At 34.6% G+C, this 27,993-nt stretch overlaps 2 protein-coding genes across 2 annotated transcripts; both read right to left on the bottom strand.

Annotated features, from left to right (window-relative positions):
• Positions 1-7,079: 7,079 nt before the first annotated feature.
• On the bottom strand, positions 7,080-15,450 carry LOC142348449 (glutathione S-transferase LANCL1-like). Its single transcript, XM_075399809.1, has 6 exons — positions 15,268-15,450; positions 14,488-14,971; positions 14,077-14,208; positions 8,628-8,767; positions 8,073-8,287; positions 7,080-7,731 (listed from the first exon to the last, which is right to left on the bottom strand). Exons 1-6 carry the CDS (start codon positions 15,442-15,444, stop codon positions 7,614-7,616), a joined length of 1,266 nt encoding a protein of 421 aa, XP_075255924.1. The 5' UTR covers positions 15,445-15,450; the 3' UTR covers positions 7,080-7,613.
• A 331-nt stretch (positions 15,451-15,781) lies between these two features.
• Positions 15,782-17,595, bottom strand: LOC142348450 (oxaloacetate tautomerase fahd2, mitochondrial-like). The gene is made up of 3 exons (XM_075399811.1): positions 17,256-17,595; positions 16,877-17,120; positions 15,782-16,257 (listed from the first exon to the last, which is right to left on the bottom strand). Exons 1-3 carry the CDS (start codon positions 17,568-17,570, stop codon positions 15,953-15,955), a joined length of 864 nt encoding a protein of 287 aa, XP_075255926.1. The 5' UTR covers positions 17,571-17,595; the 3' UTR covers positions 15,782-15,952.
• Positions 17,596-27,993: the final 10,398 nt, after the last annotated feature.

Genomic DNA, 27,993 nt, shown 5'->3' with positions numbered 1-27,993 from the left:
AGCGTGGATTTTATTATAGCTATCATTTTTGGAGCAACCACGCTCAATGTCTAAAACTGTTTCAGCAGAAATTAGTAAAAATATTCTTCATCCTTAATCCAGAAGAACAAAGTAAATCGTTTTAATAGACGTTTTAAACCAATCAAACCGAGAAATTTAGGCATTTTAAACGAAAGGCATCGACGACAGACGAAGTTTTAACAGAAAGCACCGAAGGTTTCCGAAAGCGTACACCGAAGACCGCACACACGACTTCCGACCGTTCAATGACAAATTCCAACGGTTAAAACCGAACGCCCCCGACTAGGTTTAAAGCTAATGCAGCAAGCTTTTCCAACGTCTTAAAACCAACGCGCCGACAATTTTTGATGGTTTCAACCAAACACACCGACAACTTCAAACAATTCAGCCGGTTTAAACGGGCGGTTTGAACAGAGATTACCGTCAAATTTGACAATTGAAACCGAACGCATGACGATTTACGGAGAATTTACGAAGGCACCGACCGACACTTTGCAACGGTTCCAATTGAATGCACAATTAAATTTCGACGCTTTAAAACAAACGAGCGGACGAGCTTTCAAACAGAACGCACCAAGCTTTTCCGGCGTTTTAATCTGAACATGCCAACATACTTTTAGAACCGGTCAGACTGAAATTTTTCACGTTTGAAAGCCGACTAAATCAACAGTTTTGCACGTTCTAAAACCAAATGAACAAACACTTCTTTACTTTTCTTTAGTTTTCTATGCTTAAAACCAAATATTCTGGAATATACTTGTATTATATATGAACAAAAATGTTACGTCCTTTATTTAAAATTATAATTCTTTTTAATAATTTGTATTATTACTATTATTGTTCTCGTTAGTCTTTTATTTTTTTGTACTTATCTTCCGCACAATTTACATTAGGTTGTACTCTAACCTAACATATTACTTTTGAACATAAATACTGACCATTTCCTGCCTTTGAAACAAGACTTATCGACAAAAATTAGATAAAACGGCTTTTATCTCGTTTTTTTTTTTTGGTTAAATAAAAATAAAATATATCTGACTTCTGTTTTCAAATCACAAACCAACGTTTTGCATGTTTGAAACCAAGCACATCGACGATTTCAACTTAATCAACGTTCTCATGTTCTTTCTTGTCCCTCGAGGCTTCATTTTTTAAGCCAAGTATACGTTGAACAAGTAGAGCTTCTTGTCAAGATGTGTCTAGTTTATCTTATGCACAATTTACATTATCTCAATTTTCTAACATCTAGTGTCGTCAATTTTTGAAATGGGGCTAATAATAGAATGCGGCCTGATTTTTTCCCTTGTATTGTGACAATTGACAGAAATTTCACTTGTCAATTTGACAGAAGTTTTATTTACAAACTTTTCACTTGTTTTGTTTTGCTAGAGTAAAACCACACAATCAATTGCCTTGTTTTCCTGCAAAACCATCTGATAGTAAAAACCGCTTGCTACCAACATATTCCAAAGAATTTTTATTGAGTAGCATTCTTTGAATTAAAACATTGTATTGTAAATTCAATTTCATTATTGATGGTGGAAACTTTTTGCAAAAAACTGATCAATAACTTGGTTTTGCAAGACTTCATTTGCAGGCGCTTCTTTTCCATGTCAATGCGTTAGCATAAAATTTAACACTAATACTTGACTTGAATGAGTTGCGCAATTTAACGAAGATTTAACGAAGTACTCACTTTATTACTTTGCACAAACGCTGAAGTACTTCAAAATACGCCAAAGTTGCACGCCTATGTGCTAAGTGATAAAGTGAGTACTTGTATATTCTCTTCAAATATTGTAAAACGCCTTGCACGATTAATCTGTTGTTCACGAAATTTTCAAAAAAAACTGCTTCTTATGTTTTCGCAAAGGAATTTGATTGTCTTGTAATGTCAGCCTGGCATAAAGATGCAAAGTAGGGTAACAGGGCAAAGCTGAGTTTTTATATAAGCTGAAATAAATGAGATAAACAAATTTTCACTAATTTGGTCTCCTGTACGGGTCAAAAGAACTCATTAAGTTGAATTTTAATTTGAAAATAATTCCAAAAATACAAAATTTAGCGTTTCTATATTACTTATCTATGAGAAGAAAATTTAGATAATCTAAAAATAATTTAGCTTGATTGGCCCGCGAGATAGAATTTGGTTCGGTTCTTATTTTTCATGAAATTGAGTTAATCAGTTTCAGGTCAGGTTTCCGTGTTCAAGGCTGAGAGAAAATATTTTGACATCAGATTGGTAGGTCATAAAGATGTTGATAACTCAGAGACAAAAATAGAACTGAAATCATGTATAACTTTTTGCCGATTATTTACCGACACATGATCAGAGTTCGTCAGGTAAGTTTGTGTTTCGCTTTGTGAAACTTCAACAAAAGAAATCCTTTTTTAAGTTTTATTGACAACCATCACACACTTCATTAAAAAAATGTGCCGATAGGTTCTCCAAATCTATCGGGTTGTTTTCCTTTTCCGCTGGATGTTCTTAAGGCACCCGAAGGTTACTCCCCTTCAGTTAATGCAGCAGTAGGCTTGTTGGCCAGTAGATTGCTGATAAGTATTCATTCTTCATGTTTTTAGTTTTCAGCTGAAAAACTTGGTTTTAACTAACAGGCATAGCATTTTTCGATTCCTCCGGCTGAATGAACGAGATCTCCATTCCCTTCCAGAAAATGAAGGTAGCTGGAAATGTCTTTCGATATGAAGAAGAATGGCAAACACAAATCAAAGTGTGAGACCACTCAAGGTCTTCTTTTGTTCCCCGCAGTAGTTCACAGAAATTTATCCCCGCGTCTTTGAGGTATTTTGGTGGGCCATCAAAGCCCGCTGTAGGAAAGCTCCAAGTGACACACTCAGATTTGGAATTCAGAATTGCATGACCCAATTCACTGTTTAAACTGCTGGCTTGGATAAACCGCTGAGCGATGATAGATGCGTGATTCCAACGTTTTTATCCCAAACCATCCAATGCACAGTTTCAGGTCCCCACTCAAAAACTAGGGACCATTTTCGGACACTAACGTTTTGGTATTACAAAAACGTTTTTGGTAGAGACATGCTTGACAAAAAATTGCTGCCTGAAGTTCAGTTTCTTGCAGAGCAGGATTCAACTCAACCTGATGCCGCGTCTGCAATTACTAAAAGTGTCTCTTCTTTGTGTGTTTATCGGCAATTTTCCATGAAAAGGAGTCCGAGTTTGAGTGGAAAGAAAGTCGCAACACCACCAAAAATGATTCCGTTATGGTTTTTCAGCCTTCTAGTTTTCGAATCTTTTATCTGCTTCAGAGCGCTTTCCAACTGCCATTATTTGTTCTTTCAATGACATAATGGGACAGTTGATTCAATTCAAGCTGAGTTCTTATGTGTTTCTGGTTTACCGGGTTGGATTGTACAAAACAGACATTGTTTCAAGCAAAACAGACTCGGTCAATCGTCACCGCAGTCAAAGTCTAGTCAACTCAGAGAATCAAGGTGGGACATCTGCTCTCCGTGTAGGTATTTCAAATTGAAATCGAGTCTCATAAGCGCTATTACCTATCTCGGGATTTTAATTAATGAAGTTTTGCGGGATTTCATCGTCCGGTCTAAAGAGGTATTTGAAATTTTGTCGGCATGTAGAGTAAATCTCTTTTCCAGCCAGAATATTTTGACTTTTGTGACCACGAAGACAACATCAATAGATATTTAGTGATGATCAAATCCTTTGAGAGTTGATTCTGCTCAATTTTAGAAGATCGACAAAAATTTTTCGTACCACGAGGAAGCCTGCACATCTTGAATAATTATTGAGATGAGTTGATTGTGCACAGTTCCTTCGCATCTCCGTCTAGCTCAATTTGACAAGCGTCTGATAAATCGATTTGGACAGAGTAAGAAGCACCATATAGATTACCGAAGATGGAGACCATTTTCCATAATCTATTTGAGGCTTCTTACTTCGGCCAAATCGGTTTATCAGACACATGTCAAAGTGAGCTAGATGGGGATGCAAAGGAAATGACGGGGCTGCCAAGAAACATTTCTGGGATTGGAAAATCCTAGTCCATAACTTTTCTCTTGATGTGAACTCTCAGGCCCACACAGTCTTATAGCTTCATTTTTCTATCACTACCATACTGCTGGTGACGCATTTCCAACACCCCAGACTGCAATGGCTACAAGAAGCCTTGTCGCACCTTTAACTCGAGTTTCTTTTTGAACTTGTTTTGTAAAGTTAGAGGTATATTTCTGGCCTTGTAAAATATTGGCTGACATTCCGGTATAATCTCACATGCGATTTGCATCCTCTGACTGCAGGTAGTGGTCCATCGTACACTCATTTGACAACCTCATGGGGTAGTATACCTGTCCCCGTAGCCCAAAATTCTTGATCGAATTGCAAACCTGCTAGTTAGTGTTGCCTATAGTTACTTCCGTTCCACTCAAAGTTAGAGGTTAATGATTCCAGAGACTTCAGGACCTGTGCTTGCTACAAATGCCGCATGAACTCTACTTCCTGTAAAAAAAAACGATAGAAGACAGTACTCCTCTTCAAGTCTTAAAAAACCAAGAGAATGCCAATAATAGCCCGCTATCGCTGTACGACTATTAAAGAAAGAAAATTAAAGCACTAGTGCGTGGCGCTAGAGCAAGTTTGAAATCAACAAAACCCAGCGAAGCAATAAAACATTTCGCTTCTGTGTGATGTTTGGAAAAAAAACTGCAACGAAGACAAGCTTTTTTAATAATTGTTTTAAAGCGTTCTTATTGTGTTTAAGAATCTCAAGACTGATCTGCTGACAATTAGGAAAAAATTAGGGTAACTAATTCTCAGCAAAATGGGTTTCTCTGAGAAAATCTAAGCATTCTTTCCAACCTGTTCGTATTGTTTGCCAGAAACAGAAAACTGACAGCTGTACTCCAGAGAAGCATTATGTTTATGTTATACCTTTATAGGTATACGCAACAAAGCTTTCCGCGTAAAGATTTGCACGATTTTAGTCTGTGAACAATGCAACAAGTTTTTTTCCAGTAGAACGACTTGACAATTACCTAGCTTAGGTAGCAGTTTCTAGAGCTTTGGATTTAAGATTGGCTGCATTTTTACAGAGCCACAATAGTCTTCAAAATGCGAAAAAATGTTTGTAACGCGATGTCATTATGTAACAAATTTCGAAAAATTATTCTCCAGCTTTTGCCAGGATAACAGAGTATGCATAGTAGACCTAATCGCATTGCGCTACAAAACCTTTGCATCGCTTTGTCTCTCGGTAGCTTTTCTTTCCAGATAGTGTTTTTTATCTAAGGTCATAGGCATCAAAAGACGTAAAGAGACGAAATACGTTCAAAGTTCAAGTATGCAAATAATCTGTCAACTTCGAAAACTCGTTTTAAAATTATAAAGAATCACTACGCTCTTAAACTCCAAGTTGATTTTTCAACTTTCAAAATCAAAAACATAGCCCGACTAATGTCGGACAAGCTTGCTCTGAAACGACAGGCAGGGCAATTAATTCTGAGCGGGGCTGTAGCCTAGAATTTTTTATGGGTGCAAAATTTCCAAACCAGTTGCGTTCGCGAAATCAACTTCTGGCGTAATAGACTCATTCTTTATTCACTCGGATTTCATGGCTTTGTACTGCGGTGTTATTTCTCTGTACCTGGCTGTTTTGTACAGCTTAAACTTTTAATTTCGCAAATTTTATTTATGAATAAGAGCAATTTAGTTCGAGCCAAAATTAAATGTCAAGCGTATGGAAGTAACTCGAGAACTAAAATCGAGAACAAAACGGTCAAGCAAAAATTTTGCATAAGAGCCACACGTTTATAATTGCTTCTAACTTCGTCCAGAGCAATTAAAAAAACTTTATGCCCATGCATGCCAAATTAAACCCGCATACGAAGGCCGAATGTCGGCAAACAATAAATAAGAATTCTAAACATCACTAAACTCTGAGAACTGGCCCGGTACAAGCAATTTTTTTTTCAAAGTTAAAAAATAAAATTGGATAAAATCATCAAATAAATAAAATGATCAGGCGGAGACAGATCTATCAGGAACAACTCTAAAACATACCCGGCAGATTGCCGGAAAATAGCCGCCGTTGATTCCAATAAGCATGATTGGGATTGAACGAATAGAATATATTGAAAAAAAAAAAGATTTTTGTACAAAAATATTTTTTAAGTCCGATTTATTTTGATGGCATTTTGTAGTTGAACATACTTCTGTTTCTTAGAGAGAGGCTACAGGGGCTACTATCAACACCAATAAGCATTAGAGGTGGTAACTAAGACTTATAGGAACGACGTTCAAATAGCGGGCATCTAAAATTGGGCTTTATGGGTTTATCCCGTTTCTATTTCTGACTTCAATTTTTTATACCGACTCTGTTCATTTTGAATTGCTTTGCTTAGCAACTGATGTTCAAATTCACTTTTAGCAGAATGAGAGAAGAGAGAAACTAGCCTAGAGAAGTCAAAAAGATTTCACGCAAAATGTCGAAAAAGCGGCAAAATGGTAAAGCGAAAAAAAGTTTGACGAAGTAAAAAAAAATACGAGCGCAATAATAGCCGGCTGAGAAGATGAGGGCGGCTATTAAAAAGAAAAAAAACAACCAAAATTTTGGCCCCATTTTATTCAATTTTGCCTGTCAGCCTTTGGTACACATCTGAGACTAGTAAAGCGGGAAAATTGCTCATTTTATTAACTAACATTAATATTTATCCTTTTTTGTGACCTAGAGCTTCAGACCATAGATCACACGAAAACCAAAGTCGTATACAACATTCAGAATTTTGGTTGAGAGAGTGAGAGCGTTAGTTACTGAAAGTCGCAGCTAACTCTCGGCGGTCTTATTATTTCTTAAGTTACTAAAGACGAAGTTAAGAGTGCTTATCACACTTCAAACTAATCATTTTTCCTCAGCTAAAGGCGGTACAAAATTTTGAGCTAAAGTAGGGATAGTTCTAACCCAGGTTTACAGTTTTCAAAGATCCCGTTCATTACAATAAACGGAGCAAAAATAGAATCTCATCTACCTCATTTTACATACAAAGCGATACTCGCATAAAAATTCAAAGGTCAAAATTTATTGAACTAGCAATTATTTTTTAACCGGTAAAAGATCACAAACAAATATGCGGCAATTTGACATCGTCGGGTTATTTTAACAAGAACTTCGTTGCTGAATTTCTCAGTCATGTACTATACATTTACCTCAGGGACAAATATATATATATATCAATTATATATATTCAATTATATATCGTAGTCGCGTCAATGTTTCGATTCTTGAACAATGATCAAAATCTACTTTGAGCTTACAAAAAATGAAATCAAGTTCACTGCGTATTTCAAATAAAAGCTGCCAATTTCCTCGCTAATACTATTTAAAATCAAAAATTCAACAAAAACAAACTCATACATTCATCAGTAACATCTAAAAGCACATTTTTTATAACTTAGTTATCTCACATTTTCAAGAGTCTGCTCCAATCTCGTTTTGGCTCAGCTCACTGCGATGCAATTCGGGTTTGAAGTCAATTTCGTATACCGAATTGCACTAATAAACTGTTTCTATATTTCGTAGTCATTCGTAACGGCCGTATTAAATTGAGTCAAATTCGTAGCAAGGGAACCTGGCATTCTCGTGATCCAACATATCGATCAGGAAGTACATGGTTCCAGCCAATCCCTCGAACAGGGAAAAGGGCCGGTCAGCAGATCTAAACAAAAACAATTGTATCACAATGTGAAGGGCAAATTGGTCTCAAATAGAATAAATTGATAGAAAATGCATTCTAGAAATAGCTTTTTTTGGAAAAAAACTCAATTCCAACTTATGAGAGGTGAGATTGAGATTGAACAACTGAAGACAGAAATCTGCAGCACACTACAAAAACCTTTTTTAAGTTTACTCTTTAGATCATTTCACCAGTCATGCTTATATCAAATCAATATTAACAATTCACACCAAACTTTCTGCTCCTACGGTGAAATGTACAATAATTAAATACGTGAGTACAATAATCAAAAACTGGAAATATCACATTGGGGCATTTTTAACCTGTGTGGTTTGTCAAAATCCAGACACAACTGAGCAAAACAGACAGCTCTGTAGAGATGCTGAAAATTTCCAGTAGCCCTGTAGAGTGCCAGGAATGTGTAGGCATTTCCAGCTGTACCATGACATATGCCGTACCCCTTCTTTAAGAACCCTCTTTTCCACACACATTGACCACACTCGAGGGCTGCTGATTTGAACTTTTCATCTCCGTACACCTTTTGTCAACATACAGAAATTTCATCAGATTGAAGCAAGAGAATAAATGAAAGTTAGAATTGGTTCCTTTTGTTAAATTATCACGGGGAAAAGAAAAAAGTTCCTGAAATTCCATAAATTAAAATTGTGGTTGATCTAGGGCAAAAACTATCAAGAGCACGGTCATGACACATGAGGCTGAGCCATTAGCGCTTCTCATTTCGAATCTTGCAAATAGATTGTCTTAATTTTAGCCAACGAGAACATATTCGTTCTGCTACCCCAACTTAACTGTTTTTCAATCAATTCTGGTTTGCAAAAATTGGACTCTGCCTTTGTGTGCAACTATTTGCTTCTTACCTCGTATGCTGTAATGAGTGTAAACACAGCACTAGGTGCACCATGACACCAGTGCACTAATTTGTCTCTCCCACTTCCGATTGAGGACGGGTAATTGCCACTGTCCAGTTGCAATTCCAAGAACCAGTACAGGGCACTTTCACAAAAGGGAATTGATTTTCTTAAAATCGATTAGCAATTAAAAATTACGTTGAGAACGACTTAGCTGATATTTACGTGGCCCGCAGAGTTAGTAAAATTTTCGCATTATACAATTATCGATTAGAAAAAGGTGTGGCAAAAACTAATTCTGAGGAAACTTTAACAACTCACAACATTCAGGACTCACGTATGACCCAACATTCACTAAGAAAATTGGCTGACAAAAAGAGCGGTCATCTCTCATTCTCAACTTTTAAACAATCAACATTCTCAACTTTTAAACAATCAACATTCTCAACTTTTAAACCATCAACATTCTCAACTTTTTAAACAATCAACATTCTCAACTTTTAAACAATCAACATTCTCAACTTTTAAACAATCAACATTCTCAACTTTTAAACAATCAATATTCTCAACTTTTGAACAACCAACATTCTCTACTTTTAAACAATCAACATTCTCAACATTTTAAACAATCAACATTCTCAACTTTTAAACAATCAACATTCTCAACTTTTAAACAATCAACATTCTCAACTTTTAAACAATCAACATTCTCAACTTTTAAACAATCAACATTCTCAACTTTTTAAACAATCAACATTCTCAACTTTTAAACAATCAACATTCTCAACTTTTAAACCATCAACATTCTCAACTTTTAAACAATCAACATTCTCAACTTTTTAAACAATCAACATTCTCAACTTTTAAACAATCAACATTCTCAACTTTTAAACAATCAACATTCTCAACTTTTAAACAATCAACATTCTCAACTTTTAAACAATCAACATTCTCAACTTTTAAACAATCAACATTCTCAACTTTTAAACAATCAACATTCTCAACTTTTAAACAATCAACATTCTCAACTTTTAAACAATCAACATTCTCATCTTTTAAACAATCAACATTCTCAACTTTTAAACAATCAACATTCTCAACTTTTTAAACAATCAATATTCTCAACTTTTAAACAATCAACATTCTCAACTTTTAAACCATCAACATTCTCAACTTTTAAACAATCAACATTCTCAACTTTTAAACAATCAACATTCTCAACTTTTAAACAATCAACATTCTCAACTTTTAAACAATCAACATTCTCAACTTTTAAACAATCAACATTCTCTACTTTTAAACAATCAACATTCTCAACTTTTTAAACAATCAACATTCTCAACTTTTAAACAATCAACATTCTCAACTTTTTAAACAATCAACATTCTCAACTTTTAAACAATCAATATTCTCAACTTTTGAACAACCAACATTCTCTACTTTTAAACAATCAACATTCTCAACATTTTAAACAATCAACATTCTCAACTTTTAAACAATCAACATTCTCAACTTTTAAACAATCAACATTCTCAACTTTTAAACAATCAACATTCTCAACTTTTTAAACAATCAACATTCTCAACTTTTAAACAATCAACATTCTCAACTTTTAAACCATCAACATTCTCAACTTTTAAACAATCAACATTCTCAACTTTTTAAACAATCAACATTCTCAACTTTTAAACAATCAACATTCTCAACTTTTAAACAATCAACATTCTCAACTTTTAAACAATCAACATTCTCAACTTTTAAACAATCAACATTCTCATCTTTTAAACAATCAACATTCTCAACTTTTAAACAATCAACATTCTCAACTTTTTAAACAATCAATATTCTCAACTTTTAAACAATCAACATTCTCAACTTTTAAACCATCAACATTCTCAACTTTTAAACAATCAACATTCTCAACTTTTAAACAATCAACATTCTCAACTTTTAAACAATCAACATTCTCAACTTTTAAGCAATCAACATTCTCAACTTTTAAACAATCAACATTCTCTACTTTTAAACAATCAACATTCTCAACTTTTTAAACAATCAACATTCTCAACTTTTAAACAATCAACATTCTCAACTTTTTAAACAATCAACATTCTCAACTTTTAAACAATCAATATTCTCAACTTTTGAACAACCAACATTCTCTACTTTTAAACAATCAACATTCTCAACATTTTAAACAATCAACATTCTCAACTTTTAAACAATCAACATTCTCAACTTTTAAACAATCAACATTCTCAACTTTTAAACAATCAACATTCTCAACTTTTTAAACAATCAACATTCTCAACTTTTAAACAATCAACATTCTCAACTTTTAAACCATCAACATTCTCAACTTTTAAACAATCAACATTCTCAACTTTTTAAACAATCAAAATTCTCAACTTTTAAACAATCAACATTCTCAACTTTTAAACAATCAATATTCTCAACTTTTGAACAACCAACATTCTCTACTTTTAAACAATCAACATTCTCAACTTTTAAACAATCAACATTCTCAACTTTTAAACAATCAACATTCTCAACTTTTAAACAATCAACATTCTCAACTTTTTAAACAATCAACATTCTCAACTTTTAAACAATCAACATTCTCAACTTTTAAACAATCAACATTCTCAACTTTTAAACCATCAACATTCTCAACTTTTAAACAATCAACATTCTCAACTTTTTAAACAATCAACATTCTCAACTTTTAAACAATCAACATTCTCAACTTTTAAACAATCAACATTCTCAACTTTTAAACAATCAACATTCTCAACTTTTAAACAATCAACATTCTCAACTTTTTAAACAATCAATATTCTCAACTTTTAAACAATCAACATTCTCAACTTTTAAACCATCAACATTCTCAACTTTTAAACAATCAACATTCTCAACTTTTAAACAATCAACATTCTCAACTTTTAAACAATCAACATTCTCAACTTTTAAACAATCAACATTCTCAACTTTTAAACAATCAACATTCTCTACTTTTAAACAATCAACATTCTCAACTTTTAAACAATCAACATTCTCAACTTTTAAACAATCAATATTCTCAACTTTTGAACAACCAACATTCTCTACTTTTAAACAATCAACATTCTCAACATTTTAAACAATCAACATTCTCAACTTTTAAACAATCAACATTCTCAACTTTTAAACAATCAACATTCTCAACTTTTAAACAATCAACATTCTCAACTTTTAAACAATCAACATTCTCAACTTTTAAACAATCAACATTCTCAACTTTTAAACAATCAACATTCTCAACTTTTAAACAATCAACATTCTCAACTTTTTAAACAATCAATATTCTCAACTTTTAAACAATCAACATTCTCAACTTTTAAACCATCAACATTCTCAACTTTTAAACAATCAACATTCTCAACTTTTAAACAATCAACATTCTCAACTTTTAAACAATCAACATTCTCAACTTTTAAACAATCAACATTCTCAACTTTTAAACAATCAACATTCTCTACTTTTAAACAATCAACATTCTCAACTTTTAAACAATCAATATTCTCAACTTTTGAACAACCAACATTCTCTACTTTTAAACAATCAACATTCTCAACATTTTAAACAATCAACATTCTCAACTTTTAAACAATCAACATTCTCAACTTTTAAACAATCAACATTCTCAACTTTTAAACCATCAACATTCTCAACTTTTAAACAATCAACATTCTCAACTTTTTAAACAATCAACATTCTCAACTTTTAAACAATCAACATTCTCAACTTTTAAACAATCAACATTCTCAACTTTTAAACAATCAACATTCTCAACTTTTAAACAATCAACATTCTCAACTTTTAAACAATCAACATTCTCAACTTTTTAAACAATTAATATTCTCAACTTTTAAACAATCAACATTCTCAACTTTTAAACCATCAACATTCTCAACTTTTAAACAATCAACATTCTCAACTTTTAAACAATCAACATTCTCAACTTTTAAACAATCAACATTCTCAACTTTTAAACAATCAACATTCTCAACTTTTAAACAATCAACATTCTCAACTTTTAAACAATCAACATTCTCAACTTTTTAAACAATCAACATTCTCAACTTTTAAACAATCAACATTCTCAACGCTTAAAACAATCATCATTCTCAACTTTTAAACAATCAACATTCTCAACTTAAAACAATCAACATTCTCAACTTTTAAACTATCAACATTCTCAACTTTTAAAAAATCAACATTCTCAACTTTTAAACCATCAACATTCTCAACTTTTAAACAATCAACATTCTCAACTTTTAAACAATCAACATTCTCAACTTTTTAAACAATCAACATCCTCAACTTTTAAACAATCAACATTCTCAACTTTTAAACCATCAACATTCTCAACTTTTAAACAATCAACATTCTCAACTTTTTAAACAATCAACATCCTCAACTTTTAAACAATCAACATTCTCAAATTTTTAAACAATCAACATTCTTAACTTTTAAACAATCAACATTCTCAACTTTTAAACAATCAACATTCTCAACTTTTAAACAATCAACATTCTCAACTTTTAAACAATCAATATTCTCAACTTTTGAACAATCAACATTCTCTACTTTTAAACAATCAACATTCTCAACATTTTAAACAATCAACATTCTCAACTTTTAAACAATCAACATTCTCAACTTTTTAAACAATCAACATTCTCAACTTTTAAACAATGAACATTCTCAACGTTTAAACAGTCAACATTCTCAACTTTTAAACAATCAACATTCTCAACTTTTGAACAATCAACATTCTCAACTTTTAAACAATGAACATTCTCAACTTTTAAACAATCAACATTCTCAACTTTTAAACCATCAACATTTTCAACTTTTAAACAATCAACATTCTCAACTTTTAAACAATCAACGTTCTCAACTTTTAAACAATCAACATTCTCAACTTTTTAAACAATCAACATTCTCAACTTTTAAACAATCAACATTCTCAACTTTTAAACCATCAACATTCTCAACTTTTAAACCATCAACATTCTCAACTTTTAAACAATCAACATTCTCAACTTTTTAAACAATCAACATTCTCAACTTTTAAACAATCAACATTCTCAACTTTTTAAACCATCAACATTCTCAATTTTTAAACACTCAACATTCTCAATTTTTTAAACAATCAACATTCTCAACTTTTAAACAATCAACATTCTCAACTTTTAAACAATCAACATTCTCAACTTTTAAACAATCAACATTCTCAACTTTTAAACAATCAACATTCTCATCTTTCAAACAATCAACATTCTCAACTTTTAAACAATCAACATTCTCAACTTTTAAACAATCAACAACCCTGATTTTGGCACAAATCGAAAGGTCAGTTTTCAATTGAAACAATAACGAGCTAAATGGTTGAATCAAGACATCAATTCCCTTTTCAGCACAGTATGGAGTACTGCTTGAACTGAAGGACAGTTTCTTAGTTTAAGTAGAAAGTAGAATATTCCAGCATAGCCATGAGCACCTCCAACATACTCGCTTTCATGCCATTCGAAGTGCATGGGCTGATCTATAAAAAAACTTTTGAGCCCCATAAGTAGTTAGAATTTCTCATGAAATCCCTGTATGCAGAACAATTAAATGTTGAAAAACAAATCTTAAAAGCACACGGTCAGTTTGCCCTTACTTCGCTATCGATTTATTTTAGGTCGCCAGCTTCAGACGTCTTCTAGACAAAACTAAGTATTGACGGCTTATAACTTGCAAAAGAATTCGTGTACCAGATAATCACCTAAACTAAATTTATCCCAGGATAAAAAACTAATGAAGATTTAAAAACTTTACTCACTTAATCTATTGCGTTTAGCCGAATTTACTCCACTGTCAATCATAGCCTGGCATATTTTATCCATAACCAATTCATCCTTTTGCGTTGGGAAACTTTTAGCCATAAACACCAAACAACCCAGATATCCGGCACGTCCGTATAAATACTCGTCATAGGCGCCACTGCCCGAATGGCACAAACTTGACCCCAAATCCAGAATATCCTTCAGGTTTTTGGGTTCCAAGCTTTTCGCCTCAGCTCCTGACAAGGCTTTCACGTACAACGCTCCCGGAGCGCCACAGAGGTACGTAAAAGCACTTGATTTTTTAGAATCATTGTGCTTTGTGATCTTAAACGCTAGATCTTTGAGACTGAAATCAATTTTGTCCTTCAATATTTGACTTTTCTCGAGTTTAATAAGCATCAAAGCTATCCCAGACAGTCCGGTGTAAACTGAAACGTCTTTGACCGAGATGTTTCCATCATTCAGATTTTCACGGAGGACCTGAAAGCGTAAAATTATGAAGAACGTCCGTATTTGGAATATTGTTATTATCTGTAAGAGTTCTCGGCTATTGTTATACTTTCCCAATTTTTCGTCCATCAATTTTATTTGGTCCGTTTTTTTGAAACATAATAAGTAGAATTTTGAAACAAAAATTCCTAAAGGTTTGGTGATTAACTTGCGATACAAAACTATACTTAAATCTCTGCAAAAAACTGCATAAAAAGTCATACATACCATTGTCATACATTCAAATTGTTCTGAAGCCTAATCTTATGACGAAATAAGTTACGTACTTTCAACTTTTCGAACAAAAACTTTTCGATTCGCTTTCTGAAGTTTGACGGAATAACATCTTGTTCAGATGAGAAGGAACTGGGCTCGTTGGTCACATAAGAATTGACGAAAGCCCGCTCGTCAGACGGCATTCTAGACACTTCGCCACATAACACCTGAAAAATTAAAATTCTCATCAGTGTTGTGAACTGTACTACCAACTTGGTAAAATCCACGTACTATAAATAAATTTCACCGACCTTAAAAACACAAAATCCAAAAAATAAGCATAATTCGATCGATATCATTCACAATTTGACTGTAGTTTGACGGCGACAGTTTGACCATCGAATCTTCATATGATGTCAACATTTATTGTTAAAACCGATATCTTGGCCAGATTTACATACTTATTGAGCCCAATTTTCAGGCCTCAGGCAGCATGCATTCTAAGCCAATAAATTTTGATGCGATATTCATCTTAAGGCTTAGCATGCCTAATCTTTTCCAGGATTGCGGAACTTTTAATAATAATTAACGTGTAAAAATTTAATCATCTGGTTATAATTTTTACATGGTGTGACGTTCAAATACTGCTCAAACCGCCTGAATAAATATATATTGAGTGTGAAAAATTAAATAAGCCATTTCTATTCACCATTCAAAAGTTTTTAGCGCATTTAATTTGACAGATATGACAGTACATTAGCTATCCTCCATTATGACTGAATTAGTCAACTCTCCGATTCCATCTATCGTACACTTAACAGTATCTCCAGGCTTCAGAAACATCGGTGGATCTCTGAAAGCGCCGACACCTCCCGGGGTACCCGTGAGAATAATGTCACCCGTTTTCAGTGTAACTAGCTTCGAGATATAAGCAATCAATTGCGGAATTTTGAACAGAAGGTTGCTAGTATTACTGCTTTGTCTTACTTCGCCGTTAACCTCGCACTTTATGTCCAGATTATGAGGATTTGTTATGAATTCTTTAGTACGGATACCGGGACCTAAAAACAAAATACAAGTTAGAAATTTATTTTGCATCGAAATACAGTTCAAACTAGCTCAGAAAAAAAAGTCCCGCTGTGTCATAATTTACCAAATAGTAGTAGTTAAGGCTTTGGGGAAACCCAGTGGATTATGAGACCACACTGCAAGTCCAAACTTGTTGAAGTTCCGTTTTTGCCAGTGCCCACATTTGCAGACAATTCTCAGTGTGCATTTATTATAGTCAAACTTTTTAGTAACTTACGCCCCCATGCGCACCTGCTATATTTTTACACATAACAACACATAATTTATTAAGTGGCGGCATAAAAACTGCTGGGGTCTGGGATCATTTCCGTTTGTTCCCCCCAGCTTAGTGGGTGCATATTATTTGCACCCACCGAAGCACGTGTCATATTTTTACATAATAATTTAACACGTATTGACACGTGCTCTGTAACTAGGGGGAGCATAACGTACGGGGGGGGGGGGGGGGGGGGGCGGCACAAAGGATCCGGGGCTGAAACAAAATTGATCCAGATATTATCCAAATGCTGACTAGAGAGTTGAATCTCTATTCAAGCACTCTTTACTACCAGCAAGGAAGCACAGGGAAATAACATTTCCATAATGACTCACCTAATGGGCAAAAAGTATCCATGCTCTTTGCCAATATCCATTGTCTATTGTTCATTTTCTGCCAATCACGAGCAGTGATATCATTGGCAACGGTGTATCCAAAAACGTGATTCAGCGCCCCCGATTCGTTTATATTCTTTCCGCCTTTCCCAATAATAACAGCTAACTCAACTTCATAATCCAGCTGCGAAGTAGCTGACGGATGGATAACTGACTGATGGTTGCAGACAATTGTAGAAGGAAACTAAAGCCAACTTATCACGCTAACTTAAATTTACCCTGTGACATAATGCAATTGAGATAATTTACGATTGAGGACAAAGGAAGCACTTCTTACTATTTACTAGCCAGACAAACAATTGAAATAAAACATCTTTACTTTGTTGAATACGACGGGTGCTTGCGGATACTTCTCCACTGGGACATTCTGCTCTTCTAAATGATCCAAATAATTCAAACCAATTCCAAGAATTTTATCTGGCGGCTGGTCAAAAAGGGGCTGATATTCAAGGTCATCAATAGATACTTCGTGCATTGTTGCGCCTATAATATCTTTCCATTCCATCTCGTGCATCTTCTCTATCGTTAAGGATTCTGGCAACAGTTGAACACTTTTGGCGTTTTGAACTCCCCATCTGAATACTGGTCTAGCAGATGAAGTCAGTCGACTACAACAACGGATTAGAGAGCTCATGTTTCTAGAAAATAAACAAAAAATATTGAAAAAATGAATCCCCCCTCCCAGTGTATTGGTACACCCCCCCCCCCCCCTCCCCCCAACCACTTTCAAATTTATGTTTTTATATAGCAAGTTACTATGTACGTGCGCTTGATGAGCGTAAAAGATGTATGCCCACAAAACTTTGGAGAGGGGAACAAAATACTAAAATTTTCCACGAGGATCTCATTTCTTGCTATAATCTCATTTAAGTATCATTTACTAATCTCATAAGTATCATTTAGTGTCGGTCTCATGGGACCAAAACTGGTTGAGGAGGTTGTTTGAAATTGTCGGCTAGAAATTGCTTTGCTAACATTTCTGCGTGACCTCTCGTTGTGTAAGTCATTGATGTCGGACATTTTTACACAGCCAGTAATTGTGCGAAGGGCAATGTTGTGTGTTTGCAGGTAGTTTCTGTTTGTATTGCTGGCTGTGGAAGCCCAAATGGGAGCACCATAGTTCAGCACGCTTCGACTTATAGCTTTGAAAGTCACTGAGAGTGCCTCTTTTGTGCAGCCCCAGTCGCTACCAGCAACATTTTTCAGAATGTTTTTGCGCTTTTATAGTTTCTTTGGTGCTCCTTACATGTTCTCCAAAATTGAACATACTATCGAAGATGACACCAAGTATTTAGGACTTTACTGGTATTGGTGAATTATTGATAGTGAGGCTTGGGTTAAACTTGGCTCCAAGTTGTAAACAGTAGCACTTGATTTCTGTTGATAGCTCATGTTTTTTTATTCTAGCCAGTCGTGTGAGAAATTTAGGTAGGGAGTAATTATGTCACGTAATTTTTCAAACTGTGGGAGAGGTGTATTTAAAGTTATATCATCAGCATGACGTGATGCTTATATCTGGGTAGAAGCAGCTTACTCATGTGGATGTTGAAGAGCATTGGCGATAGCACACCACCTTGGGGGGCACCGCTTGATTTTTCTCCGCTTGATTTTTTATTGTTATATTCTCCGTAAGAAAACTTGGGTCTTCCCCTGTAAGTATGGAGCAACCCATCATTTTGTAGCATTTGGTACTGGTACATCTTGTCGAAACCGGCGATGAGATCTAAGGCTAGTAGTAGAGTAAGATTGCGACGGACGGTCGAACATCTTCAAACATTCGAAAAGACAAATAAAAAACTGAAGGGAACTCTACTACCGAAAGACACGATTAGTAAAGCGAATCGCGAGATACGTCCAAAGCGAACATTCGCTTCGACTAATTTCAAAATTGCCTTCATGGCTGATCATGGATTTATAATACTCTACACATCGCTTCGATGGAACTTCACGTCTAGAGGTCCCCCGCGAATCATTGTAAATATATCAAAAAGGGGGGCTATAAAAAAAATTCGTGTACGTGTGGGGGAATAATGAGTTTACGAAAATACATTTATGAAGTTCTACAAAAATGTAGTTCGAAAGTACATAAGAAGTGACGGCTTTTTTACTGACTTCTCGATGGCCTTTGATAAAGTTCCTCACTTCGAACTTATCGAAAAAGTGGCTCTTATACGAGTGGGTGCATGTTTGCTCGAGGTGCTTATATACTATTTGAGAAATCCTTCTAATGTTCCTACTGCTTTATAATTTGCATTACGTTTTTGGCCAAAAGAACAATTAAAGAGAGCTCTTACCCGAGTATACACTCGAGTGACGGTCGAACGACATCCTAAAAGTTTCGGTGGTAAAATTCCTGTCGTGTTTTTTCTCTTTGTCTTTTCGAAACATTGATGATGCCGTTCGACCGTACCTCACTAAAACTTACAAATCTTTGGATGCAATCATTTGAAGTAGATTTTAAAACAAGAAATTCAATGTGATCAACTAAAAAACGTACATTTTAGCTAGCAAGCAATTACTAGAGCATTAAATTAAAATCAACTTGCTTAAAAAATACATACACGAAAAAAAAGATCGGTAACAGCGCAAAAAGTCTTTTGGTGGTTCTAGAACCATAAAGTTTACTTTCAAAATTTTGAAATTTGGTTATACGCATATTCAATTCTCTTGTTTTCCAGATTTTTTTCTTTTAAATTCTATAATCATTGTAGTTTTCTAGTGATTGTAGAAGTCTAAAACGTCAAACGCAGTACTCGATTTGTTCGGCAGCGGAAACGTTTCCGCGGGAGAAAATTTAAACGTCAGTTTCAATCCCCGCATCTTCTCGCTTGAGTTGAGTTTGGGTGTGGTCTCAGCGATTTGAAAGTTTTCAATAGTTAAAAGCTTATTACTGTAGTTGTTTTCATCAATAACTTCCCACTCTGAATTCGAGAAAACCGAGAATTCAATCAAATTCTGTCCCAGAGGTTGGTAAGTTTAACCAACATACGTGAAAGCACAAAAATCAATCACTATGGTTGCCGCGAGAGATTTCAGACAATTCTCAGTCTGATTAAGTAGCACCTTAGTTTTCGGTTTTCAGACTGCACTTAGTATTTTGTGTTTGTTAATGTCTTTATGAAGACGTCATGCACAATTTTACCACCAACTATGCAGCAAAAAATTTAACATAAAATATCTACTTATAATCATCGTTTTTATTCTACGAAAAAATGGTCACATTGAGAGAAACCCAGCTCCATCGAATTTGGATAGTATAACAACAATTAAAAAGTACAATGGTGGGTGTGGGAGAAAATCGGAGTTTCCCAAGTTTTGGTATATGAATTGTAGAAGCCTCAATAATAAACATGAGCAACTGTCTCGTTTTTTTGAAAAATCTTGATGAAACTTCATTCCTAGTTGTTACCGAAACATGGATAAATTAAAAAATCTGACATTCCCGAGTTTCCTCTGCGCAAGCGTCATCATTTCGTTCACCAACCGAGATCATCATTAACTAATGTACAGAGAGACGGATGGGTAGGTATTTGGGCTCCCAAAAAGCTTACAGTAAAAATGAGAAATGATTTGAACATAATCAATAGAAGTTTTTTTTGAGTCAATGTGGGTTGCAATTAGTAGGCCTTTAACACAAAAACTACTCATTAATGTAGCATACTGCCCCAATGTAAATCTTTCTAACTTTTTTCTGGATGAAATGACTGTAGAAAACTCAAATGTGTATTCGTATACAGATAATCTAATTTTATTCGGAGATCAGAATATAAACTTGTTAGGCGCAAAAGGCAGACAGTCACTTGATATTTCCACAGCAAACAATGGTCTTTGTTACGTTAATGAAACAGAGGCAACATGGACAAAAGGTGAAAAATTTTTGTTAATTAATCACTGTTTTATCTCGAAAAACCAAATTTTTTAAGCCAATGTCCTAGAGTCGACTCTTGGAGTTGATCACTTCACAATAAAAGACCAGTCATCATTACAGATAGATCGCAGTGATAAGAAAAGACAGTTTTTGATACGCAATACCAAGAAATATTTAAGATCAAATTTCAATCGTGACATTGCGCTGTAAGATTGGTCGCGTATGTGCCAGATAAATGAACCTAACGATATGTTTTTGAAATTTATCGACATTTTTGAAAATATACTGAGTTGTCATGCACCCTTGAAGTTGGTAGAAAGCAGTACAAAAAACAACAAAAGCAATGATTGACAGAGGAATTACGTGGTCTCATAAATGAAAAACACCGTCTCTTTAATGCGTGGAAGAAAAACCCAAAACCAGAGATTTATAATATTTACAGATCTTAACGCAATTCAAGGAAAAGAAAACTGAAAAAAGCTGGAGATGATTATACAAAGAGTTTTTTCCAGGAGCGAACCAAATTCAAGATTACCATGGAAATTTATCAAAAACAGGATCCACTCCAACAGTCAAATAGAAAAAATTGACAAATTAAGGGAATGTAGTCATTTTGTTGAGGATGACAGAAAGATTGCCAATATTCTTAATAACTGTTTTTCGAGGATCGGATTATAAAACGGCAAAGACATTTCTCCAAATCCTTTTTCTCTAACATTTGAGCGACCTGAATTTAGCTTCCGACCAGTCATCAGAAAAGACGTGTATAATGTTATTGATAATCTACCTAAGCATAGATCGCCCAGACCGGGCTATATACCGGCATGGGCGCTAAAAGATAGCAAACTGTCTATTGGAACTCATTTACAATTTGTCGACAATGATTGTATAAACAGAACACGTTTCCTTATATTTTGAAAACAGTCCATGTTACACCTGTTTATAAGAAAGGAGACCGACTAGAACCAGAAAAGTATCCAGCCATATCAGTCACAGCAACTCTAGCAAAAATTTTTGAGCGATTACTACTTGAACAACCAACTCACCACCTAACTCTTAACTCTGATTAACAATCATCAATTCGGATTTCAAAAGAAAAAAGTCTTGTCTCGATGCTATCATTTCATTAACTGTAAAAAAAAAACAATGCAATGACGAAAACGAAATTGTTGTCACGCTTTTTATAGACTTAGCAAAGGTTTTCAACTCAATATCTATAGATGTTCTTTTGAACAAAATAAAAAGGTAAGGAATTGGAGAGAAGGCAAGAATCTTATTAAACTCCTTCCTTTGTGATAGAAAACAGTAGGTTAAAAATGGGATAGCAAAATCAGATTGGGTTGTCATAAATCACTGTGTTCCTCAGGGAACTGTCTTAGGGCCTTTAATTTTTACACTTTTTGTCAACGACTTCAATGAAGTTGTATCATCGACTTGTGATGTATTACAGTTTGCCGATGATACAGCAATTCTATGTTATGCAAAGCATAAAGCAGCAAATTTGCAGCTAATAGCTGAAGATACATTAAACAAGACAAATCAATATATGAAACAAAACAGGTTAATCTTGAATGAGAAAAAAACGGAGTTAATGGTGTTCAGGAATGAAAAATTGCCAATCATTAAAACTGTCGATTTCAAGGGACACCAATTGGAACCATCTGAAAAATGTAAAGATTTAGGTGTAATAACTGATAGGGAACTGATATACCAAAATCAACTAAATAAGGTTATCAGTAAAATAGTTTCAGCAATCCGATCATTATATTTGGTGCGTTATCAGGTACCGTTAAAAACTAGAAAAAATCTTTTTAAATCTCTAGTTTTATCTCATTTAGATCTTAGTGCGAATCTTTATCAAAATTTACCATCTTACTCTATTGACAAAATTAACAAACAGATAAACTGGGGCAAAAAAATTGGTTTTATGAAAACCAAAAACGATACTGCCAGAGATCTACTTCTGAAGACTAAAATTCTTCCAGCTCCAAATAACACGAGTGTCATTAAACAGGTTTTTCAATATTCTCCAACAAACAATAAATCGCTCTAATAAACATTTCAGATTTTTGGAAAACGTGACAATTATTGCAAACAAACGAACTCATAACCTTTTCGTAGAATAAAAATGTAGTCAAAATGGAGTAATGGTTCAATTTTTTGTAACTATATTCGAAAATGGAACACACTTCCAATTACAATTGGAAAAGAAATGTCGAAGACCAAATATAAACAAAAAGTTACAGCGGAAATGCTTAAACGACGAGAAAGAGTTCCAATAGACAGAAGGGCTGCAGGATTCAAACATATTTTTTACTAAACTATTTTAAGAAAACCAAACCTTAGTTTGTTATGAGTTAGAAAACAATAAGTTTGATTAATAAATTTATAACATGTAACATTAACCAAATGGTTATGTTTGTTATACATTATTCAGATTTGAAAAAAAGTTTTTCCTTAGTACTAAAAGCTTTTTAAGAAAACTCCACGGTGCTTGTGGCTAAAATTTATTATCGATTGTGCCTTCAATGATGACTAAGAGGCCCGCAAAACCATAACAAGAAAATCATTTACATGAATAAGAGGTTTAAAAGAAGTTAAGGTTTCTGTTTCGCACCGACTCGGGCTCAAAACCATACCCCTCGCTTAGCAGCCATAGGTCTCACACCTTACGCTAACTATGCGTAGTGCACCTGCTAAAAAGTGTTGAAAGTCGATATAAAATGTTTAAATTACTCGAACGTTTGCGCATTAACTTGCATCGTTAGCAGTTTAAAACTTAAAATAAAAATTAAAAAAGTAAATATTTACAAAAATGCATACATACATACAACAACGTGTCTTGATTATCTATTTACATTTTCGAATTGTTTTCCGGATTCAACCTGAAAGTTTGTTAAAATGTTAAAAGATCTTTAAAACTTTTAATATGAGTCTTTTTCTGTATGAGTTTCGAATAGGAGAATTTCGTTTTAATCCAATATATAACGTTGCTCGCGTGGCAATTCGAACATTTATGGGCAGAACATGCCTTCTGCACTTAGTATTTCAGTGTTAGTTCCCTACTTTTGCACTCGTCCCCCGTATTCGGTTGTGGCTTGCGTCTACTAATGTGTACAGCTTCTGTGGTCATAAATTTTTCGCTATCCTGGCACTGATCAATTATCTTATAATTAAAGGCCGTTAGAGTCCCACAGCATTCCAATACATGTTGTCCCACCAATGAATCAGTTTTCTGATGCTCAGAAATTCTCGTGGCCAAATGTCGACACGTTTGTCCGACATAGGTAGAACTGCATCCACAAGAGCTGAGTTCGTAGACCACACGAGACTTCAGATTTCTATCAAAACTAGATTTCAGGGATGGTAGGCAAGTACATTGTTTTCGCGTTGTGAATATGGTTGTCAATTGGCACGTTGTTCCCAATTTTCGCTTCATTTGAAGGCTGATGTCACCTCGATACTGCAGGAAAAACAATGGTTTAACATCTTTCACTGGCAAATTTTGTCCCCTCAGTTGTACCTTCTCGCCTTCATTTTTCCATTTGCTTTACTTATGATTTTCTGGAATGCATCGTTGGTTATCTTGGAGGTCCATTTTTCAGGGTATTGTAGAAAGAGCAAAGGACAAGTGCAGAGTAATGCACTTGTCCTTTGCACCTTCTACTGCAAATTTCTGTACAATGGCGTTTATGACTCGGTTGTTTTTCCTATACCGCATGCGTAATGAGCGTAAAAATCTGGATATTAGGAGCTTAGATAAGGTGGCAAAGCGCTTGTCGGAACGCATTTGTTATCCGCTAGGTTGGATGATTAAGGACCCCTAAAATATGTTACAATAGGAGTAATAATAGTATTAGATTAAGCCTTGGAATATTTGTTCAAAGGTTTTCACCCATGTTTCAAAGTCAGCTTACAGGGTTCAGATTATAGGGTTTACTTTGTTTTCAGGGGATTTTAATGTCCTCTTCCGCAGAGTATTCTCCATATGCATTTAATATTTTTTGTGAAGGGTTTTTCGAAGAATTTGTAGTAAATCCTCAACAACGTTTGCTTGTTTAGGTACTGCCCGTAGTTTTTGTATACTCTAATAACTAGATTATAGAGAGCCTTAGTTCTGCCAAAAAAAGTTGTCGCCGTTTTTTTTGTAAGGGACTGTTAGGAATTTTGAATTCTCCTCTAGTACCTTGTCGAGTGGCTTCAAGGAGCTTTTCTTGTAGATCTAAGGTAATTTCATACTCTCCCCTCATGATTGCCAAGAGATACAGTAGGTCGTGTAGTTCAGCATAAAGACACAGGGGTAGAAGTTTAAGGTTGATCAGTCCATCTCGGTAATTTTCATTTGGGCCGCGACTCCTTTTTGTCGCCAGCTTTTGCACTTTTCAAGTTCTTACATATTTGTCCGGGACGGCATTCATGTCTGTGATGCGAACTTGACAGTTGTAGCATTGTTAACGTTTGCGCTCAATTGCGACAGATATTTAATATAATAGAGTAAGATTAGACAATACGATTATAAATGCTCAAAACTTACTTTCATAGCAACTTTATGGGTAATGGTTATAGAACGGCAAATCAACAGCTATAAAACAAAATTCAACTTATGGTTATCCTATGGAGGACAGAGAAAGCTGTTTGATTTATCCAATTCAGTCTGTTTGAAACCCTTGGTGTATTCTGTTTTGGCCTCCCCTTGCTTGTGGTAACTGTTTGCTCAATTGGTTTTCTTGATCATTAAATTTGAGAAGATAAAAATAGAAAGGAAAACAAAGGGAAAGAGAGAGAGAGAGAGAGAGGAGGGAGAGAGCGCGAATATGAAAGAAATGGAAACAAAGAAAGAGGATAGAGAGAGAGAGAGAGAGAGAGAGAGAGATCAAACTGAATGAAGGAAAGAGAAATAGAGAGGACGAAACACGCACACACACAGAGAGCGAGAGAGAGAGAGAGAGAAACAAAGATAGATAGATAGATAGATAGATAGATAGATAGATAGATAGATAGATAGATAGATAGATAGATAGATAGATAGATAGATAGATAGATAGATAGATAGATAGATAGATAGATAGATAGATAGATAGATAGATAGATAGATAGATAGATAGATAGATAGATAGATAGATAGATAGATAGATAGATAGATAGATAGATAGATAGATAGATAGATAGATAGATAGATAGATAGATAGATAGATAGAGAGAAGTAGAAAAGGGGAAGGGAGAGAGATAGAGAGAGAGAGAGAGAATGAAAGATGGAAAAAAAGAAAGAAGGAGAATAAAAATGATTGATCTAAAGTTTGTTTGAGGGCAACAAAATGAACAAAAAAATCCCAGTGGTTTTCAAGAAAAACCATCGTTCAAAGATTTGAAAAAAAAACAAAAAGACCAAGCGAATGGAAAGAGGAATCGCTACAATGAGAAAACAATTGCCATTTTTATCCCCCAAACACACAAATACACACACACACACACAAACACACGCGGGAATATAAACCAACCTGCGTCGCAAAAACTCTTCTCGAAAACAAGGCTACATGGTGTTGATTAGAAATTTTCATGTCTAAAAAAAGTTAGGGTACCCGACACGGGCTCCAATTCTCGACCCTGAGAACAGCTGGCCTCCATCTTACCAACTGCGCTATAACAACAACATACCACTATTTCTGACATTTGCTTTTATCGTATCTATAACCTTAATTCAGATTTTGGGCATTTGAGATCATACAGTATAGCGTGAGAAATAAAAAAAAGAGTGAGAAATTTAGATGAAAGCTAAGGGCGTTCTAGAATAGCTCAGAATCTCAGTTGCTCAGTAAATCCTCCCTCTGGGTAAGCATACTTTAATACCAAATAGACGAACTTATTTCTAATCGAGCAAATTTTTTCCTTTACTTATTATTTGATGAGTTCTATGTTACTGCATCATGTTGTGAGCTTCGCGTAAAGAAACGTTTAGGATAAAACAAGAAAAAATCTTGCATGATTTGGTTTTGAGATTGGTAAATTGTTTATTTGTTGCACAATATCATCAATTAACGGTTGATCAGGAAGCTTTGGTGATTAATAGTTTATGAAATGACAATCAGTACGCAATTGAGTGCTGATCAAAAATTGCAACTGATACATGGATGAAAAACGAAAGCATTTTAAAACTATGCAGAAAACTATGCAGCAACTCCTACATTGCTTACGTTAGTATGTTCTATTAAGTATCTGATTACTCTATGTTGCAGGTCTTTGGATGAATAGAGAGTTCGATATGGCTCTGACTTTTGTAAAACATTTGTGGACAATTTCATTTCAAATCCATCTGTTCTTTTCATCAACCAACTTTTATTTCTATCAACTCCTCTCCACACTGTCAATAATATCAACAGTCAATCAATGCAATTCAAAATAGTCATGATCGAATTGCAGTCTCATTATCTCGGTCATGACAATGCGCCTTTTTTAATGAATTTTATCAGAAAAATTGTCCCATTTTAAGAGCTTTCGCGTTTGATATACAGAATTAGCATTTGTCATCCCCAAACCGACACAGGAACGTAAAACAACTCAGCGTTGCAAGAACTTCTCTTGAACAACAGGCAGCATGCTGTTGATTTGAAATTTTTATTTCTACAAAAGGTAGAGTGTCCGAAACAAGTTCGAACCCTCAACCCTCAGAATAGCAGCCCTCCATCTTACCACCAGCGCTATACCGACCACATAACAACTTTTCTCACAATCAATTTTATCATATCAATAAAAATATTTAAGATTGAGAGCAATTGCGATCAGAAAAAATTCAAAGAGTAAAGCATGAAAAACTTTGTTGAATGCAAAGAGCAGCCCGTACAGTAACAGTTTTTTGTCGCAGGTTCGGTTCTCAATCATCTACTACATTGAGCATTTTAGGTCTGAGGTCGCTGACCTCTCTCTGTATGTTTGCTTAACCATGCTGCTCAATGCGGCCTGTAAACATGCGCTTCGAGAGGCACCTTAGACATGCAGAAAAATTGTCCCATTTGAGAGCTCATGAGTATAATATATAGGATTATCTTGTTCTCTAGGGAGCTCATACTAATTAACACTGCACCTTGATATGTTGGTTTCTGCTACCAATTTTATGAACATATTTCAAATTGAGCAAACTTTTTTCCTTGACTTATCATTTGATGTGTTCTATGTTACTGCATCATGTTGTGAA

The sequence above is a fragment of the Convolutriloba macropyga genome, chromosome 10, assembly GCF_964194025.1.
Source record: "Convolutriloba macropyga chromosome 10, txConMacr16.3, whole genome shotgun sequence".
Lineage (NCBI taxonomy): Eukaryota > Metazoa > Xenacoelomorpha > Acoela > Convolutidae > Convolutriloba > Convolutriloba macropyga.
This window is presented reverse-complemented; position numbering and strand designations above follow the sequence as displayed.

Coding starts and splice junctions, on each gene's coding strand:
- LOC142348449 (XM_075399809.1), bottom strand. CDS start 15,444: ATGAGAATTTTAATTTTTCAGGTGTTATGTGGCGAAGTGTCTAGAATG. Junction 8,768..14,076: donor AGTACTCCATACTGTGCTGA/AAAGGGAATTGA, acceptor TTCCCTTTTGTG/AAAGTGCCCTGTACTGGTTC. Junction 7,732..8,072: donor GATTTTGACAAACCACACAG/GTTAAAAATGCC, acceptor GTTTTTGTTTAG/ATCTGCTGACCGGCCCTTTT.
- LOC142348450 (XM_075399811.1), bottom strand. CDS start 17,570: ATGAGCTCTCTAATCCGTTGTTGTAGTCGACTGACTTCATCTGCTAGA. Junction 17,121..17,255: donor CACCCGTCGTATTCAACAAA/GTAAAGATGTTT, acceptor AGTTGGCTTTAG/TTTCCTTCTACAATTGTCTG. Junction 16,258..16,876: donor GGATACTTTTTGCCCATTAG/GTGAGTCATTAT, acceptor TTTTGTTTTTAG/GTCCCGGTATCCGTACTAAA.